Source organism: Clarias gariepinus, chromosome 17 (genome assembly GCF_024256425.1).
Source record: "Clarias gariepinus isolate MV-2021 ecotype Netherlands chromosome 17, CGAR_prim_01v2, whole genome shotgun sequence".
Taxonomy (NCBI): domain Eukaryota; kingdom Metazoa; phylum Chordata; class Actinopteri; order Siluriformes; family Clariidae; genus Clarias; species Clarias gariepinus.
Genome location: NC_071116.1, coordinates 1761589 through 1782488, shown reverse-complemented (window position 1 = coordinate 1782488; position 20900 = coordinate 1761589). Strand labels below are relative to the sequence as shown.

General features: G+C 39.9%; 1 protein-coding gene across 46 annotated transcripts in view; it reads left to right on the top strand.

The window, feature by feature from the left end:
• The window catches only part of LOC128545731 (protocadherin gamma-C5-like), a 241929-nt gene that overhangs the window by 175332 nt on the left and 45697 nt on the right, over positions 1-20900 (top strand). For 2 of the 46 annotated variants that reach the window (XM_053516318.1, XM_053516289.1), the window contains exon 1: positions 3348-5861. The exons of 38 other annotated variants lie outside the window; for them this stretch is intronic. In XM_053516318.1, the coding sequence (XP_053372293.1) occupies positions 3432-5861 (2430 nt within the window). In that variant the 5' untranslated portion in view covers positions 3348-3431. Of the gene's footprint in view, positions 1-3347; positions 5862-7321; positions 9879-10963; positions 13454-14867; positions 17389-18105; positions 20637-20900 lie in introns of those variants that run through there. 6 more of the 46 variants (XM_053516324.1, XM_053516305.1, XM_053516329.1 and 3 more) reach the window with 4 other exon arrangements.

The following is a 20900-nucleotide window of genomic DNA, read 5'->3' as shown; positions in this document are numbered from 1 at the left end:
TGAATTTTACAAGCCTGTGCTTGAAAACCTTTCCTGTGTCTGGATAATAAACCAGGTAGGCAGGGCTATTCTTATCATAACCTACAAAAATCCCTTTTTTGCAACGTGCATCCAATTTCTTTTTGTCATGTTTGTATGCGTAGCATCCTGAACCAAAGACATTCATTTTTGAAAGATCAGGCTTTTTCCCTGTCAGTGCATAGTATGGCGTTTGGTGTATTCGACTATTGTAGCACCTGTTGCGAATTACCGCAGCAGTCATTACAGCATAGGTCCACAACATTTTGGGCAAACTGCATCTTGCCATTTTCAAACAAGGTTCTCCAATGTCTCTCAGCGGTCCCATTTTGGTGAGGTGAATATGGTGCTGAGGTCTCGTGCCTAATGCTTTTCTTGCTTAATAGTGACTGAAACTCTTTGGCCATGAATTCCGTGCCATTATCTGACCCAACGCACCTATCAGCAATGAATTTTTCAGTGGCCTTTGCAGTGTCACTCTTAGCCTTTAAAAAGTAAACAAACACTGCCCCTGAGCAGTCATCATTAAACGCTAAATCATACTTGAAACCGTCTTTGGCTTCTGGGTCAATTGGACCAGCTAAATCTGTGTGCACTAGTTCAAGTGCAGCTTTGGCTCGTGTATCAGGTTCTCTGTTTCTACTCTGAACAAACTTACCCTGTGTTCAAATTTCACAGTTTAGGTTAGATTTGTCAACCTTTCCCTTGAGTTTCATTCCCTCAAATACATTTTGCAATTTGGAAACATCATCATAATTGCAGTGACCAAGGATTTCATGCCAGGTTTGCATATCATAACATCCCTTACAACTATCCTCACGTGATGTCCCGCACTGTCAATCAAGTACACCTCCGGGTCACCTCTTCTCAGCGCTACTCCGCTCGCTCTGGTCCCGTCTGCCAGCTCAATATAGTGTTTTTCTGCGTGGAATTTGTCGTCGAAGCGTTGAAATTTTTCAATATCCGTAATAATATGCGATGTCGCGTCTGTATCGACCATCAGTCCCTTCTGCTGTACTTTGTAGGATTTGTAGTCACTTGCTTTAAGGACAAAGGTGTGTTCGTCATTGCCTTCTATATCAGTCACCTGTTTAACGTTGTCTCTCTTTTTACGTCTGCAATTTTCATCTCTGTGCGTTGAACTTTTGCAGTAACTGCACCACTGCCTTTTGCGATGTTGGGTCGGGCACCCCCGTGTTTTTTGTCCTTTTTGACCGCAGGTAATGTCCGAACATGCGAGCCGCTCTCTCCCCCTCCAGTCTGGGGTCGTGGCACTCACTCTCATCACGTTATCTTCACTAGTGCTGTTGTGGAAGTTTTCGGTGCTTTCAAAGTTTCTCAACCTTGTTTTGAACTCTGCAAACGTTATGTCTACATCACTTTGTGTGATATGCACGGCGAACGGTTTAAACGAGTCCGGCAGACCTTTCAAAATCATCGCAATTAAAAGTCCATCACTAAGCGTCTCTTCGGCATTTCTTAGCGGCTTTTGCTCGAATAATATAATCCGTTACACTTTCATTTGCCGTCTTTTGCAGGGAGGTTAACTCTGTGTACAGGCTAATTATTCGCGGTTTTCCTTTCCCCACATAGTAAGCTCTAGAAATCCTTAAAGCTGTCCTACCGTCCGCAGCATCTCTCATGACAAGAGACAAACTTTTGTCATCTAGGTACTGTATAAGTTCAGCATTTTGCTGGCAACATCTTCATCTTCATCACCACGTGCGGGGGCTCTGATAATACTGTGTCTTTCAGTCCTAGTAAACGCATCTGACCTAGAAATTTTGTTTCCCAAAGTTTCATAGCTCTTTTCGTCTCCGTCGAAATGCAATCTGTTCCATTGGCTACTTGCTTCTCTCCTGGGCCCATAACCTGTTGACGCAGCCATTCTTGCGTATGATAACCGGCAATTTATATTAAATTATACGGAGGAAAAAACACGCACACTACTCGGTGTTCCACTGAACCGGAAACAGAACTACCCTTTTTTATTTGCATATGACCCTTTTAAAGGAGAGGCCGGTCACATATCACATGAGCATTGTGAGAGCACACCTGATACAAACGTTAACAGATAGTCTCGTGCACGAATGTCCACCAATGTCTCAATATTTTTCTTTTCTATAAACGTGCATTTATTTAGTGATGTCGTTTCATCAGCTCAATACAAATCACTTGGTGTGTTACCAAATAATCAATCTGTGTCAAAGTACACAAGTAATTTGAATTCTCTAGTCCACAAGTTTTTTAAAACGTTTATTTTGCAATTTACATGGTCGTCAGGTAGGATATTTTTATTTAAAAAAGTAACGCAGCATTGATTTTTCCGTTACATTTTGTGTGCACCACTTTTAATTACAGCGAGGAAAAATGCATTGATGCTGGCCGCTTTTAATTTGCATTAATAAATTATTGTAAAGCAATTTATCAATTTACCCTCAGGAATGTCAACAAATGAGTGCAAGAGCGTACGACCCAGTATTTATAACGAATGTAATTCGAATGTAAGTTTAAGGATAATAGCTGTTTTCAAACGGATATAAAGAACTTCGAAGTATGAATACTAAAACAGCTTTAAGTAGAATTGACGAATCTGTTGGTAACTCTAGTGGCTAAGTCTATTGTGTATTATTTACAAAAAAACGTAATAAAAGTGATAAAAGTCTACATGGTATTTGTAATATATTTTTTTTATTTTACCCTGTTGTTAGTGTAATGTGTTTTCAGAACCATTTTTTTCTGGACAGCGACAAAAATGGCCATGCTCAGCTCATGACCAAATGCCTTTTGGGGATTTCGGAAAAAATAGCTAATGCCTGAAAGCAAACTGCTTATGTACTACTAAAACTTTATGCAAGTCTTTTTAAATCCAGGTCATGTATTTGTAGCAAGCTGTAGGTATACATTCGTCTCTCCCCTTATTTATCCTCAACGTTACGCGCGCAGAAAACATTCGCGCTATTTTTTTCCCCTAGAATGAGGCTGTGGGATTTATAAGGCATTTACAAGCCATAGAAGTAAAACCCGTTTTATTGCACAATGCAAGGCATTTGATTAAGGTATATTAGGCCTAATTAAATAAAATTATTAAGAAATAAAAACATTGTCCTTGATAATGGATAATGGCGTAATTACACCAGACTAAAAATGATTTCATTTATTGGAAATTTGAGTTTAGAAACTTTTATTTAATCATTGTGCAATTCCTGATTATGACTCAAAGGGCCGCTGTTTATCAAGGAAGCTGTATTTCTTTTTTTTTTTACGTCCCTTTATCCACCCCTAGCCTACCCATTACATGGAAAGAAGAGCTTGGCTGGTTACGACGGTGGTTAAGATTTCTTTTAAAACGCCATTTTCTTAAAAGAGCATTCAGTGGATGCGCACGGATATCAAAGATTGAAATCTGAATTATGCTTTTGTTTCCACGGATATTCTGTATTGCCGGACAAATGGCAGACGCAGTGATGTGGCACACGGTATTGTTTTCCGTTCTTCTTTCTTCTCGCTCCGTGGACGCGCAGGTCAGCTACTCCATACCGGAGGAAATGTCGAAAGGCTCCATAGTCGGAAATATTGCTCAGGATTTGGGATTGGATTTGAAAAGACTGAAATCTGGGAAAGCGCGCATTTATACGGCGGGCAGCACGGAATATATCGAACTGAACAGAGAGAGAGGCTCGCTTCTCATTAAAGAAAAAATAGATCGAGAGTCGCTTTGTGCTAAAAAGACTCCGTGTGCTTTACATTTACAAATGATTCTGGAGAGTCCAATGGAAAGGTACACAATAACTGTAGAAATCACGGACATTAATGATAATGCTCCTCTTTTCACGACAGAGCAAATCAAGATTGAAATAAGCGAAGCGACTGTACCGGGGGCGAGATTCATGTTAGCGAGAGCAATGGATGCAGACGTCGGTACCAACGGGCTTCAGAGCTACTCACTTAAACCGACTGATCATTTTGTTTTACAAAATCAAGCAGACGATGATAAGAGCCTCGAAATGATTTTACAAAAAACCTTGGATAGAGAAAAGCAGGAAACATTTACGTTGTTATTAACAGCCATGGATGGAGGAGAACCGGTTCTGTCTGGTACTGTACAAATACACGTTACTGTTCTAGATGCTAATGATAATGCTCCTGTCTTTACACAAAAAGTATATAGAGCCACATTAATGGAAAATGCTCCGAAAGGCACTAAATTAATTACAGTGATCGCCTCTGACGCGGATGAAGGCTCTAACGGACGAATAACATACTATATCTCAAAAACAGTGGATCTTTCATCAGATTTGTTCATTGTAGACCAATATAGTGGTAATGTAGTATTAAACGCCCAAGTTGATTTTGAGGAAAATAGCAATTATCAACTCGAAATTCAAGCGAAAGATCAGGGAGGCCTGTCTGACTCATGTAAGGTAATAATTGACGTGTTGGACATTAACGATAATAGGCCATCGATCAACATTCTTTCCATGTCTCAGACCATATCTGAAGAGTCAAGTGCAGACACAGTTGTTGCCATGATCAACGTAAACGATCCGGATTCAGGTGAAAATGGAAACGTTCAGTGTATTATTAATGATAATATTCCATTTATTATAAAATCTTCGTCTAATAATTTTTTTAGCCTCCACACAAATCAGGAGCTGGACAGAGAGAGAGAAGCTGAGTATAACATCACAGTGACTTGCTCTGATGAGGGAGTTCCCTCACTGTCCAGCAGCACTTCTCTCCGTTTACACATATCAGATGTTAATGACAACGCACCTGTTTTTGAAAAAAATCATTATGAGGCCTATGTGGTGGAGAACAACACACCAGGTCTCTCTATATTCACAGTGAAAGCGAGTGACGCAGACTACAACCAGAATGCTCGAGTCTCTTATATTTTAGAAGAGAGCACTGTCAATGGAGTTCCTGTGTCATCATATGTGTCAGTCAGTGCTGATAGTGGAGTCATTAATGCAGTGCGCTCTTTCGACTATGAGCAGTTAAAAGACTTCCATTTCCGCGTCAGAGCGCAGGACGGAGGCTCCCCTCCACTCAGTAGTAACGTGACAGTCAAAATTACAATCCAAGATCAGAATGACAACGCTCCTCAGGTTCTCTACCCAGTACAGACCGGTGGCTCTGTGGTGGCTGAGATTGTGCCTCGTTCAGCAGATGTCGGATATCTGGTCACTAAAGTGGTGGCTGTTGATGTGGACTCTGGACAGAACGCCTGGCTCTCATACAAACTCCAGAAAGCCACAGACAGGGCGCTGTTTGAAGTGGGAGCGCAGAATGGAGAGATACGAACTGTGCGCCAGGTCACTGACAAAGATGCTGTGAAACAAAAACTGACTGTAGTTGTGGAGGATAACGGACAGCCATCTCGCTCAGCTGTAGTTAACATCAATGTAGCTGTAGCGGACACTTTCCCTGAAGTGCTCTCAGAATTCACTGACTTTACACACAGCAAACAGTATAATGATGACCTCACCTTTTATTTAGTTTTAGCATTAGCTGCTGTTTCTTTTCTTTTTATCACAACTGTAGTAGTTATAATATCAGTAAAGATCTACAGGTGGAGACAATCGCGCATCTTCTATCAGTCCAATCTCCCAGTTATTCCGTACTATCCACCCGGTTACACAGACACAGGAGTTACTGGAACTCTGCCGCACATGTATAATTATGATGCTTCTATGACGACTGACTCGAGGAAGAGTAACTGTAAATATTCTACACTTGGAGAACAAAGTGTTTTAGTGATGGACCCGAGTTTTACAGAAAGTGTGCAACGCGCCATGAAAGAAAACAATCTGCTGAATGAAACTGATTCCCCAGAGTTGGTAAGGAATTATTTATTGCTCTGATAATGCCTTATTGTTAAGTGTAAAAAGGTGTGTAGTAAACAACACGCAAATTTATTACCTTAATGTAAATTACAATTCCAGTGTTTCTTTTGATAGCCTCGTGCACGAGTGTCCACCAATTTCTTCTGAATAATATTAATTTCTATAAACGCACATTTGTCTAGTGATGTCGTTTCATCATCTCAATACAAATCACTTAGCGTGTTACTAAATAATTAATAACCATAATCATGAAAAGGTGTGTAGTGAACAATACGCACATTCGTTAACTTCCTCTGAAACTTCCTTTAAAATTTCTAAACAACCTATTTTTTCTTTTACAAGGTATCCATTTATTATACAGCAAGACATATTTTGGCTTAGATTTAACAATTTACTGTGTTGTCAGGCAAGATTTTTTTTCCTTTCGAAAATTAACACAGACTTGATTCTTCCGTAAAAAAAAAAAAAAAACGATTTTATCTACCGAACATTTCAGTACAGCCAGGAATAAATTTCTTAACCCTAGCGTATTTTTTTATTGAATTAATGAATTATTGTAAACCAATTTCTAAATTTACTCTCAGAAATTTTAAACAGATTAGTGCAAACGTGTAAGAACAGAAATGTATAATGGACTAAATCAACATGGTTTAATTATTATTTTAATCGGATGTTATGAACTTAAACGCTTAAACAGCTTCAGGTAGTGTTTAATCTGTTTGATGACTCTGGCGGTTCAGTGCACTGTGTGTGCGTGCGTGTGCGTGCGTGTGTGTGTGTGTGTGTGTGTGTTTACAAAAGTAGTAATCGATTATAAAAGTGACAATATCTTACATGGCATTTGTAATATTTCAATCAGAATTCCTTTTGTTAGTTTAATATATTTTCAGAACCATTTTGTTCTGGACAGCGACACAACTAGCCATCCTCAACTGTCGAATAAATGCGTTTGGGATTTCTGTAAAGTTAGTGATAATGCTTTTAAGCAATCTGCTTACGTTCTACTGAAACTTTAGGCAAGTGTTTTAAACTTAAGGTCATGCATTTGTAACAAGTTTTATGTATACATTTGTTTCTTCTCTTTTTTATCATCGCGGTTATGCGCCCAGAAAAGATTCCCGCTGATTTATTTTCTCCTAAAATGAAGATTTGTGAGGTTTAAAACACATTCACTAACCATGAACGGAAAAACTGTCTTATTGCGCAGTGCAAGGCATTTGGGCAAAGTATATAAATTAAATATGACCATTAAAGTAAATCCTTGATAAAGGTGGTTCGTAATCACGCCGGACTAAAAATTATTTAATTTTACTGGACATTGAAGTTTAGAAACCTTTATGAAATAAATGTGCAATTCTTGATTTCGACTCAAAGGGCCGCTGTTTATCAAGGAAGCTGTAATAGCTTTTGCCATTATCCACCCCTGGGTTACCCATGAAAGAGAAAGAAAGGCTTGGCTGTACGACAGCATTTGCGCAGACGGTGGTAATGATATCTTTCTAAACGCCATGTTCCATAACAGTGCGTGAGGATTCAGTGGATGTACGCGGATATCAAAATTTTTTAAACTGATTGAGGCTTTTGTTTCCGAAGATATTCTGTGTTGCTGTGAAAATGGCAGACGCAGTGATGTGGCACACGGTGTTGTTTTTCGTTCTTCTTTCTTCTCGCTCCGTGGACGCGCAGGTCAGCTACTCCATACCGGAGGAAATGTCGAAAGGCTCCATAGTCGGAAATATTGCTCAGGATTTGGGATTGGATTTAAAAAGACTGAAATCTGGGAAAGCGCGCATTTATACGGCGGACAGCACGGAATATATCGAACTGAACAGAGAGAGAGGCTCGCTTCTCATTAAAGAAAAAATAGATCGAGAGTCGCTTTGTGCTAAAAAGACTCCGTGTGCTTTACATTTACAAATGATTCTGGAGAGTCCAATGGAAAGATACACAATAACTGTAGAAATCACGGACATTAATGATAATGCACCATTTTTCCAGAAGGATGAAATTCGTTTTGAAATAAGCGAGTCGGCTGTACCGGGAGCGAGATTCATGTTAGAGAGAGCAATGGATGCAGACGTCGGTACCAACGGGCTTCAGAGCTACTCACTTAAACCGACTGATCATTTTGTTTTAGATTTAAAAAAACACGCGGTGGGTGGAAAAACACTTGAGATGGTTTTACAAAAACCACTCGATAGAGAAAAGCAGAAAAAGCTTACATTGTTGTTAACAGCAGTGGACGGAGGGGAACCGGTTCTGTCTGGTACTGTACAGATACACGTTACTGTATTGGATGTTAACGATAATGCTCCTGTCTTTACGCAAAAATTATATAAAGCCTCAATAATCGAAAACTCACCGAAAGGAACAAAACTGACAACAGTGAGCGCATCTGATGCTGACGACGGAACTAACGGACAGGTGACGTATCACATTTCAAACAATGAGGAAGATGTGACAGAATTGTTTATTATACAACCGAAAAGCGGCGAGTTGACGTTAAAAGGACAAGTTGACTTTGAAATAACAAGCCATTATAACCTTGATGTGCAGGCCAGAGACGAAGGAGGTCTTTCAGACTCATGTAAAATAATGATTGATATATTAGATTTAAATGATAATAAACCGACTATAACTGTTTTGTCGATGGTTACTTCTCTATCTGAGGAGTCTTCTTCTAGTACTGTTGTAGCAATGATCAACGTAAACGACCCAGATTCAGGTGAAAATGGAAAAGTTCAGTGTGCTCTCAGTGAAAATATTCCATTTGCGATCACATCTTCTTCCAACACTTTCTTTAGTCTGCTCACAGATCAGGAGCTGGACAGAGAGAAAGAAGCTGAGTATAACATCACAGTGACTTGCTCTGATGAGGGAGTTCCCTCACTGTCCAGCAGCACTTCACTCCGTTTACACATATCAGATGTTAATGACAACGCACCTGTTTTTGAAAAAAATCATTACGACGCCTATGTGGTGGAAAACAACACACCAGGTCTCTCTATATTCACAGTGAAAGCCAGTGATGCAGACTCCAACCAGAATGCTCGAGTCTCTTATATTCTAGAAGAGAGCACTGTCAATGGAGTTTCTGTGTCATCATATGTGTCAGTCAGTGCTGATAGTGGAGTCATTAATGCAGTGCGCTCGTTTGATTATGAGCAGTTAAAAGACTTCCATTTCTGCGTCAGAGCGCAGGACGGAGGCTCCCCTCCACTCAGTAGTAACGTGACAGTCAAAATTACAATCCAGGATCAGAATGACAACGCTCCTCAGGTTCTCTACCCAGTACAGACCGGTGGCTCTGTGGTGGCTGAGATTGTGCCTCGTTCAGCAGATGTCGGATATCTGGTCACTAAAGTGGTGGCTGTTGATGTGGACTCTGGACAGAACGCCTGGCTCTCATACAAACTCCAGAAAGCCACAGACAGGGCGCTGTTTGAAGTGGGAGCGCAGAATGGAGAGATACGAACTGTGCGCCAGGTCACTGACAAAGATGCTGTGAAACAAAAGCTGACTGTAGTTGTGGAGGATAACGGACAGCCATCTCGCTCAGCTGTAGTTAACATCAATGTAGCTGTAGCGGACACTTTCCCTGAAGTGCTCTCAGAATTCACTGACTTTACACACAGCAAACAGTATAATGATGACCTCACCTTTTATTTAGTTTTAGCATTAGCTGCTGTTTCTTTCCTTTTTATCACAACTGTAGTAGTTATAATATCAGTAAAGATCTACAGGTGGAGACAATCGCGCATCTTCTATCAGTCCAATCTCCCAGTTATTCCGTACTATCCACCCGGTTACACAGACACAGGAGTTACTGGAACTCTGCCGCACATGTACAATTATGACGCTTGTATGACCACTGACTCGAGAAAAAGTGCATGTAAATATTCTACACTTGGAGGACAAAGTGTTTTAGTGATGGACCCGAGTTTTACAGAAACTATGCAACGCGCTATGAAGGAAAGCAATCGTCTGGATGAAGCTGATTCCCCAGAGTTGGTAAGGAATTAGTACAGCATTGTTTACTCCGTGTTTTAAAAAATAGAACACATTTTTGTATTCAACGTTTCAGGACAGCGATAAATAAAGTAATAAATGTAAACAGGTATTTAATTTAAATTATTGAATTATTTTAAAGTAATTCATCAGGTAAACATCAGACATGTCAACAAACAAGTGCAACTGCGTCCGAGACAGTATTTATAATAAATGTAATTAGTAGTTTAAAGATAGGAGCTGTTTTCAAACGGATATATATAAAAAAAAGATTTAAAGTATAAAAACAGCTTGGAGTCGATGAATCTATTTTTGATGCCTTTGGTAGTTCAGTATATTGTGTATTATTAACCAAAATCTATTGCTGATGTTAAATGTGATTATTGCCTACATGGTATTTCTAATATTTCCAGCTAATTTTCTTTTGTTAGTGTAATATATTTTCAGAACCATTTGCTCTGGACAGCGACACAAATCTCCATGCTGAACACATGACTAAATGCGTTTTGGGACTTTTATATAACGTCAGACATAATGCCTGAAAGAAAACTGCTTTTGTACTATTGAAACTGTATGCATGTTTTTTCAACTCCAGGCCATACATTTGTAGCAAGTTTTATGTATACATTTGTTTCTCTCCTTTTTATTCTCGCCGTTACGCACCCAGAAACGATTCGCGCTGATGTGTTTCCTAACGTAGGCCTAAGTGAGGTTTAAAATAGATTCACAAACCATAAAAGTTAAAATTGTCTTATCGTATAGCGCAAGGCATTTGGTTAAGGTATATGAATTAAATAAAAAAAATAAAAGAAAAAGAAATTCTCAGGAAAGTTTTGTCGTAAATACATCTGGCTAGAAATATTTCTATTAATTGGAAATTTAAGTTTTTTAACATTCATTACATCTATGTGCAATTCTTAATTTCGACTCAAAGGGCCGCTGTTTATCAAGACAGCTTTAACTTTTGCGTGAATGTCCCTTTATCCACCCTAGTCTACACATAACAGAGAAAGAAAGGCTTGGCTGTACGACAGCAATTGTGCAGACGGTGGTAATGATATCTTTCTAAACGCCATGTTCCATAACAGTGCGTGAGGATTCAGTGGATGTACACGGATATCAATTTTTTTTTAATCTGATTGAGGCTTTTGTTTCCGAAGATATTCTGTGTTGCTGTGAAAATGGCAGACGCAGTGATGTGGCACACGGTGTTGTTTTTCGTTCTTCTTTCTTCTCGCTCCGTGGACGCGCAGGTCAGCTACTCCATACCGGAGGAAATGTCAAAAGGCTCCATAGTCGGAAATATTGCTCAGGATTTGGGATTGGATTTGAAAAGACTGAAATCTGGGAAAGCGCGCATTTATACGGCGGACAGCACGGAATATATCGAACTGAACAGAGAGAGAGGCTCGCTTCTCATTAAAGAAAAAATAGATCGAGAGTCGCTTTGTGCTAAAAAGACTCCGTGTGCTTTACATTTACAAATGATTCTGGAGAGTCCAATGGAAAGGTACACAATAACTATAGAAATCACGGACATTAATGATAATGCACCATTTTTTCAGAAGGATGAAATTCGTTTTGAAATAAGCGAGTCGGCTGTACCGGGAGCGAGATTCATGTTAGAGAGAGCAATGGATGCAGACGTCGGTACCAACGGGCTTCAGAGCTACTCACTTAAACCTACTGATCATTTTGTTTTAGATTTACAAAACCACGCGGTGGGTGGAAAAACAGTTGAAATGGTTTTACAAAAACCACTCGATAGAGAAAAGCAGAAAAAGCTTACATTGTTGTTAACAGCAGTGGACGGAGGGGAACCGGTTCTGTCTGGTACTGTACAGATACACGTTACTGTATTGGATGTTAACGATAATGCTCCTGTCTTTACGCAAAAAATATATAAAGCCTCAATAATCGAAAACTCACCGAAAGGAACAAAACTGACAACAGTGAGCGCATCTGATGCTGACGACGGAACTAACGGACAGGTGACGTATCACATTTCAAACAATGAGGAAGATGTGACACAATTGTTTATCATACAACCGAAAAGCGGCGAGTTGACGTTAAAAGGACAAGTTGACTTTGAAATAACAAGCCATTATGTGCTTCATGTGCAGGCCAGAGACGAAGGCGGTCTTTCAGACTCATGTAAAATAATGATTGACATATTAGATTTAAATGATAATAAACCGACTATAACTGTTTTGTCGATGGTTACTTCTCTATCTGAGGAGTCTTCTTCTAGTACTGTTGTAGCAATGATCAACGTAAACGACCCAGATTCAGGTGAAAATGGAAAAGTTCAGTGTGCTATCAGTGAAAATATTCCATTTGCGATCACATCTTCTTCCAACACTTTCTTTAGTCTGCTCACAGATCAGGAGCTGGACAGAGAGAGAGAAGCTGAGTATAACATCACAGTGACTTGCTCTGATGAGGGAGTTCCCTCACTGTCCAGCAGCACTTCACTCCGTTTACACATATCAGATGTTAATGACAACGCACCTGTTTTTGAAAAAAATCATTATGAGGCCTATGTGGTGGAGAACAACACACCAGGTCTCTCTATATTCACGGTGAAAGCGAGTGACGCAGACTACAACCAGAATGCTCGAGTCTCTTATATTTTAGAAGAGAGCACTGTCAATGGAGTTCCTGTGTCATCATATGTGTCAGTCAGTGCTGATAGTGGAGTCATTAATGCTGTGCGCTCGTTTGATTATGAGCAGTTAAAAGACTTCTATTTCCGCGTCAGAGCGCAGGACGGAGGCTCCCCTCCACTCAGTAGTAACGTGACAGTCAAAATTACAATCCAAGATCAGAATGACAACGCTCCTCAGGTTCTCTACCCAGTACAGACCGGTGGCTCTGTGGTGGCTGAGATTGTGCCTCGTTCAGCAGATGTCGGATATCTGGTCACTAAAGTGGTGGCTGTTGATGTGGACTCTGGACAGAACGCCTGGCTCTCATACAAACTCCAGAAAGCCACAGACAGGGCGCTGTTTGAAGTGGGAGCGCAGAATGGAGAGATACGAACTGTGCGCCAGGTCACTGACAAAGACGCTGTGAAACAAAAGCTGACTGTAGTTGTGGAGGATAACGGACAGCCATCTCGCTCAGCTGTAGTTAACATCAATGTAGCTGTAGCGGACACTTTCCCTGAAGTGCTCTCAGAATTCACTGACTTTACACACAGCAAACAGTATAATGATGACCTCACCTTTTATTTAGTTTTAGCATTAGCTGCTGTTTCGTTTCTTTTCATCACAACTGTAGTAGTTATAATATCAGTAAAGATCTACAGGTGGAGACAATCGCGCAACTTCTATCAGTCCAATCTCCCAGTTATTCCGTACTATCCACCCGGTTACACAGACACAGGAGTTACTGGAACTCTGCCGCACATGTATAATTATGATGCTTGTATGACCACTGACTCGAGGAAGAGTAACTGTAAATATTCTACACTTGGAGGACAAAGTGTTTTAGTGATGGATCCGAGTTTTACAGAAACTATACAGCGCGCTATGAAAGAAAATAACCTGCTCGAAGATCCCAACTCTCCTGAAATGGTAAGGGCTGATTATTATCTCGATATCCATAAAAAAAACTCCACGAACAAATCGTGTAACTATTCTTTCCCATTTTCATTTTAGTGGGATAGTTTTAAATCGTCGATCATTTAATACTACCCTTTATGTAAGGCAGATATTTTTTTTTTCACCCATAAAGCCTATCCAAGAATTTTGCACGTTCTGAAGAAACACCGCAGTTTTGCATTTCATTATCCGTTATAATGGTCTCAGAGGACAGATTGTGAATATATTGCTAAAAGCATGCTTAGGTTGGAACTGCCAGGAAGGAGGTCTAGAGCAAGACCAATAAGGAATATATATATATATATATATATATATGAATGTAGTGAAAGAGGAAATTACGTTAGTTGGTGTAAGAGAAGAGGATCCAGAGGATAGCGTTAGGTCGAGGCATGATTCGCTGTGGCGACCCATGAAAGGGAACAGCCGAAAGACGAAGAAGAAGATCCTTCAAATTCAACTTGTACCTACCTGAGGTTCTCGCTGTCTAGTATACGTTATAACATGTGTGGCAACAAACTGATCATGTAGTCCTAAAACTTATATTCATGCGTTTTAAACTTCAGATCGGAGGAAAAACGTTATGAAAATATTTAAGTCCTGATTTTGTAAACGTCCAGTCGTAATGAGAATTCTATATGAATTATTAATTCAGGTTAATTTTATTCAACATGTTAGACACGATAGAACGAAAATTGTTTCTCACAACAAGCATCCAACATAAAAAACATAATAATAATAATAATCTAAAGAAAATTACGTTTATATTGGCTAATAAAACTAATTAAATATTAATAAGTAATAATAAGTAAATAAACACTGAATAAACAAGAAAACATTAACCTAACTGTATCAGTCATTTTGTAATGACTATGTAAATGTAAATTGTTAAAAGCGCTATACAAATAAAATTGAATTAAATTAAATTTTTTTGTGCAAAATTACTCTAGGAAGTAAGTTTTTTGAATTCATTATCTTCACAGCCTCAGGGAAACAGCTGCACCTCAGTCTTGTTGTTTTAGCTCCAAGTCGTTGCAGCCTTCTACCTGAGGGAAGTAAAATAAACTAATTGTGTGCTGGATGGATGGGATATAAAATGTAATAAAGGATCTAGCACAAATAAATACACGAAACACTAAAACACAAAATAGTAGATCGATTGTACACATTCTTTATCGTGATGACTCCAAAATCAACATTATTTCGTCATTTTATTCCAATTTCCATTATAAAAAATTCTATTAAATCAAAGTGTAATTCTTGATTTCGACTCAAAGGGCCGCTCTTTATCAAGAAAGCTTTAACTTTGGCGTTTGAGTCCCTTTATCCACCGTAGCAAACCTGAAACCGGAGACAGAAACGTTAAGCTGTAGGATATCACTGGCGCAGACCATAATCATTATTTGATTTTAAAAGTCATTTCCCAAAAAAGGGACAGTGGATTTTAAGTGAGTGTGTACGAATTTTAAAACTGAACAAAGATATTGTTTCCTCGGATCTATTGTACCGACGAGAAGATGGCAGACGCAGTGATGTGGCACACGGTGTTGTTTTTCGTTCTTCTTTCTTCTCGCTCCGTGGACGCGCAGGTCAGCTACTCCATACCGGAGGAAATGTCGAAAGGTTCCATAGTCGGAAATATTGCTCAGGATTTGGGATTGGATTTAAAAAGACTGAAATCTGGGAAAGCGCGCATTTATACGGCGGACAGCACGGAATATATCGAACTGAACAGAGAGAGAGGCTCGCTTCTCATTAAAGAAAAAATAGATCGAGAGTCGCTTTGTGCTAAAAAGACTCCGTGTGCTTTACATTTACAAATGATTCTGGAGAGTCCAATGGAAAGATACACAATAACTGTAGAAATCACGGACATTAATGATAATGCACCATTCTTCCAGACGGAGGAAATCAAGATTGAAATAAGCGAGTCGGCTGTACCGGGAGCGAGATTCATGTTAGAGAGAGCAATGGATGCAGACGTCGGTACCAACGGGCTTCAGAGCTACTCACTTAAACCGACTGATCATTTTGTTTTAGATTTACAAAATCAAGCAGACGATGATAAGAGCCTAGAAATGGTTTTACAAAAATCCCTCGATAGAGAAAATCAAGAAATGTTTACCTTGTTATTAACAGCCATGGATGGAGGAGAACCGGTTCTGTCTGGTACTGTACAGATACACGTTACTATTTTAGATGTTAATGATAATGCTCCTGTCTTTACCCAAAAAGTATATAGAGCCACATTAATGGAAAATGCTCCGAAAGGCACTAAATTAATTACCGTGAGCGCATCTGACGCAGATGAAGGCTCTAACGGGCGGGTAACGTACATGTCAAAAACAGCAGTACGATCGTCAAATTTGTTCTTAGTTAACGGATATACCGGTGAAGTCGTATTAAACGGGCAGGTTGACTTCGAAAAAACGAGCAGTTATCAACTCGAAATTCAGGCGAAAGATCAGGGAGGCCTGTCTGACTCGTGTAAGGTAATTATTGAGGTTTTAGACATTAACGATAATATACCATCAATTACAATTCTTTCCATGTCTAATACCATAACTGAAGAGTCAAAGCCAGAAACTGTCGTTGCAATGATCAACGTAAATGATCCAGATTCAGGTGAAAATGGAAACGTTCAGTGTCTTATTAATAATAATATTCCGTTTAGTATTACGTCGTCGTCCAACAATTTCTTTAGTCTGCTCACAGATCAGGAGCTGGACAGAGAGAGAGAAGCTGAGTATAACATCACAGTGACTTGCTCTGATGAGGGAGTTCCCTCACTCTCCAGCAGCACTTCACTCCGTTTACACATATCAGATGTTAATGACAACGCACCTGTTTTTGAAAAAAATCATTATGACGCCTATGTGGTGGAGAACAACACACCAGGTCTCTCTATATTCACAGTGAAGGCCAGTGACGCAGACTCCAACCAGAATGCTCGAGTCTCTTATATTTTAGAAGAGAGCACTGTCAATGGAGTTTCTGTGTCATCATATGTGTCAGTCAGTGCTGATAGTGGAGTCATTAATGCCGTGCGCTCGTTTGATTATGAACAGTTAAAAGACTTCCATTTCCGCGTCAGAGCGCAGGACGGAGGCTCCCCTCCACTCAGTAGTAACGTGACAGTCAAAATTACAATCCAGGATCAGAATGACAACGCTCCTCAGGTTCTCTACCCAGTACAGACCGGTGGCTCTGTGGTGGCTGAGATTGTGCCTCGTTCAGCAGATGTCGGATATCTGGTCACTAAAGTGGTGGCTGTTGATGTGGACTCTGGACAGAACGCCTGGCTCTCATACAAACTCCAGAAAGCCACAGACAGGGCGCTGTTTGAAGTGGGAGCGCAGAATGGAGAGATACGAACTGTGCGCCAGGTCACTGACAAAGATGCTGTGAAACAAAAGCTGACTGTAGTTGTGGAGGATAACGGACAGCCATCTCGCTCAGCTGTAGTTAACATCAATGTAGCTGTAGCGGACACTTTCCCTGAAGTGCTCTCAGAATTCACAGACTTTACGCATGGCAAACAGTATAATGATGACCTCACCTTTTATTTAGTTTTAGCATTAGCTGCTGTTTCGTTTCTTTTCATCACAACTGTAGTAGTTATAATATCAGTAAAGATCTACAGGTGGAGACAATCGCGCATCTTCTATCAGTCCAATCTCCCAGTTATTCCGTACTATCCACCCGGTTACACAGACACAGGAGTTACTGGAACTCTGCCGCACATGTACAATTATGATGCTTGTATGACCACTGACTCGAGAAAAAGTGCATGTAAATATTCTACACTTGGAGGACAAAGTGTTTTAGTGATGGACCCGAGTTATACAGAAAGTGTGCAGCGCGGGATAAAAGAAAGTCTGCTTCTACAGGAACCAAATTCTGATGAAATGGTAAGGGTTTTTTGGAATCCCCTTCAGCCCCCACATTATGTGTCCTTTAAAGAACACACACAAAAAAATCCGTTATGATCCATTTTTAACGATATTTCGTTGCTCACTGTCCAGTAAGTTGGAAATCGCGTATCATAGTACTACCACTAAATGTCTGGAAAATATTCACATTTAATATAAACCTTATATGTTTACAATGCTTTGGACATTTTCAGAACTACCTGCACTGGACAGCGACGGGCAATCGACTGTTGTACTTTGCTTGTGTTTTTGCTTTCTATTTTTTGACAAAAACATTATACTTGCCTGAAGGGAAACCATGTACACGATGCAGCCTCAAGACAAGTTCCTCCAAATCCAGTAGATCTTTTTTCCTCTTTTCCTTTTTTAGCTTTTATAGGCAGGGTATAGGCTTTGCGTTAAATAAAAGAAGTTAGTTTGGTGGAAAATAATCATGTTATGTTTTTAAAAATTACAAGAAATCTTTTAACCTTAGACATAATTGGCCTTTATTTTGCCATAATAAGAATAATTTATACGTTTTAAAACACATTTGATTAGTTTTAATACCTTATATGTAATCAATGTGTAATTCTTAGTTCAGACTCAAAGGGCCGCTGTTTATCAACGGAGCTTCAATTTTTTCGCATTTGTATCGGATTCCCGAACACACACACCAACCCACAGGGAGGAGAGGAATAAGCCTATACTGGCGGAAAACATTTACTTGTACAGTACTCATTTTGTCGACCAATTCATTGTTGTTCGTAAGATTGGACTTCGAAGCTTATTGTGGATGTTGACACATTTAGAGGATATTAAAGCTGAATGAGGATTGCATTTTTGTGGATTTTCTGCTCTCTAAGAAAATGGCAGACGCAATGATGTGGCACACGGTATTGTTATTAATCCTCCTTTCTTCTTGCTTTGTGCTTGGGCAGGTCAGCTACTCCATACCGGAGGAAATGGCCAGGGGCTCGATCGTTGGAAATATTGCTCAGGATTTGGGATTGGATTTAAAAAGACTGAAATCTGGGAAAGCGCGTGTGTTTTCGGGGGATAATACTGAGTACATCGAGCTGAGTAGAGAAAGAGGTGTGCTTCTTATAAAAGAAAAAATAGATCGTGAAGCTTTGTGCGCCAAAATAAAACATTGCGCACTGCACCTCCAGGTGATACTTGAAAATCCGATGGAGCTGTACACAATTGCCGTTGAAATCACGGACATAAATGATAATTTTCCCGTTTTTCCGGCGGAGGAAATCCGTTTTGAAATAAGCGAGTCGGCTGCACCGGGAGCGAGATTCATGTTAGAGAGAGCAATGGATGCAGACGTCGGTACCAACGGGCTCCAGAGCTACTCACTTAAACCGACTGATCATTTTATTTTAGACTTAAAAAATCAAGCAGATGGCGATAAAAGGGTGGAAATGATTTTACAAAAACCCCTCGATAGAGAAAAACAGGAAAGTCTTTCAATATTATTAACAGCGAGCGATGGAGGGGAACCGGTTCTGTCTGGCACTGTACAGATCCATGTTACTGTCCTGGATGCTAACGATAACCCACCGGTTTTTCAAGAAAAAGTCTATAGGGCTACAGTAACAGAAAATGCAACTAAAGGAACTAAATTAATTACTGTGAGCGCTTCCGATACCGATGAAGGCTCTAATGGAAGGGTAACATACTACATGTCAAAAACAGTGGATCGTTTGTCGGACTTATTTATTATAGATCAAAATAGTGGTGTAGTTGTATTAAACGGACAGGTTGATTTTGAAAAAGGAAATCAATATCAACTTGAAATTCAAGCCAAAGACAACGGAGGTCTTTCAGATTCGTGTACAATAATTATTTATGTGCTGGACATAAACGATAATGAGCCATCTATAACTATTTTATCAATGTCTAGTTCTATATCTGAAGATTCTCCTTCGGGTACTGTTATAGCAATGATCAAAGTAAATGATCCGGATTCAGACGCAAACGGAAAAGTTCAGTGTGGTATCACTAATAATATTCCCTTTGCTATCACATCTCCGTCAAATAACTTTTTTAGCCTGCGCACTGATCAGGAGCTGGACAGAGAGAGAGAAGCTGAGTATAACATCACAGTGACTTGCTCTGATGAGGGAGTTCCCTCACTCTCCAGCAGCACTTCACTCCGTTTACACATATCAGATGTTAATGACAACGCACCTGTTTTTGAAAAAAATCATTATGAGGCCTATGTGCTAGAGAACAACACGCCAGGTCTCTCTATATTCACAGTGAAAGCCAGTGACGCAGACTCCAACCAGAATGCTCGAGTCTCTTATATTTTAGAAGAGAGCACTGTCAATGGAGTTCCTGTGTCATCATATGTGTCAGTCAGTGCTGATAGTGGAGTCATTAATGCTGTGCGCTCGTTTGATTATGAGCAGTTAAAAGACTTCCATTTCCGTGTCAGAGCGCAGGACGGAGGCTCCCCTCCACTCAGTAGTAACGTGACAGTCAAAATTACAATCCAAGATCAGAATGACAACGCTCCTCAGGTTCTCTACCCAGTACAGACCGGTGGCTCTGTGGTGGCTGAGATTGTGCCTCGTTCAGCAGATGTCGGATATCTGGTCACTAAAGTGGTGGCTGTTGATGTGGACTCTGGACAGAACGCCTGGCTCTCATACAAACTCCAGAAAGCCACAGACAGGGCGCTGTTTGAAGTGGGAGCGCAGAATGGAGAGATACGAACTGTGCGCCAGGTCACTGACAAAGATGCTGTGAAACAAAAGCTGACTGTAGTTGTGGAGGATAACGGACAGCCATCTCGCTCAGCTGTAGTTAACATCAATGTAGCTGTAGCGGACACTTTCCCTGAAGTGCTCTCAGAATTCACAGACCTCGGTCGTGATAACAATTATAATGATAATCTGACTTTTTATTTAGTCCTGGCTCTTGCTGCGGTTTCAGTTCTTTTTATTGTTTCAATTATTGCGATAATTTCAGTAAAAATCTACAGATGGAGGGAGAAAAAACTGTTCTATAAATCTGCTGCGAATCTGCCTGTGATTCCTTATTACCCACCGAGCTATGCAGATGGAACTTTGCAGCATGCGTATAATTATGAGATGTGCGGAACCACTGACTCGAGGATGAGTGATGTAAAGTTTGTCAGGCCGTACAGCCAAAATACACTTGGGAGTGTGAGTCTCATGGGGACTGTGCAGAGAGAAAGGAGCGAAGTGGATGACACTGACCTGCTCTCAGAGGTGAGATCACCGTGTAAATTATTAGTTTGAAATCCACAAATCAACTAATTTGAAACAATTAATATCGTTTACTGGTATTGTTATATAAACAAACTATATGTTTCATAGACCTGTATAAACCATTGTAACATAATGCACAACCCGAGTCGTTAATGTTACTTTTCTTTCATCTTATTATTTTTCTCATCGGGTTTTATTTTTATTTTATTTATTTATTTTTTTTGCTTTTAATCATAAGAAAACGTTTTTGTACGACTTCTGGAC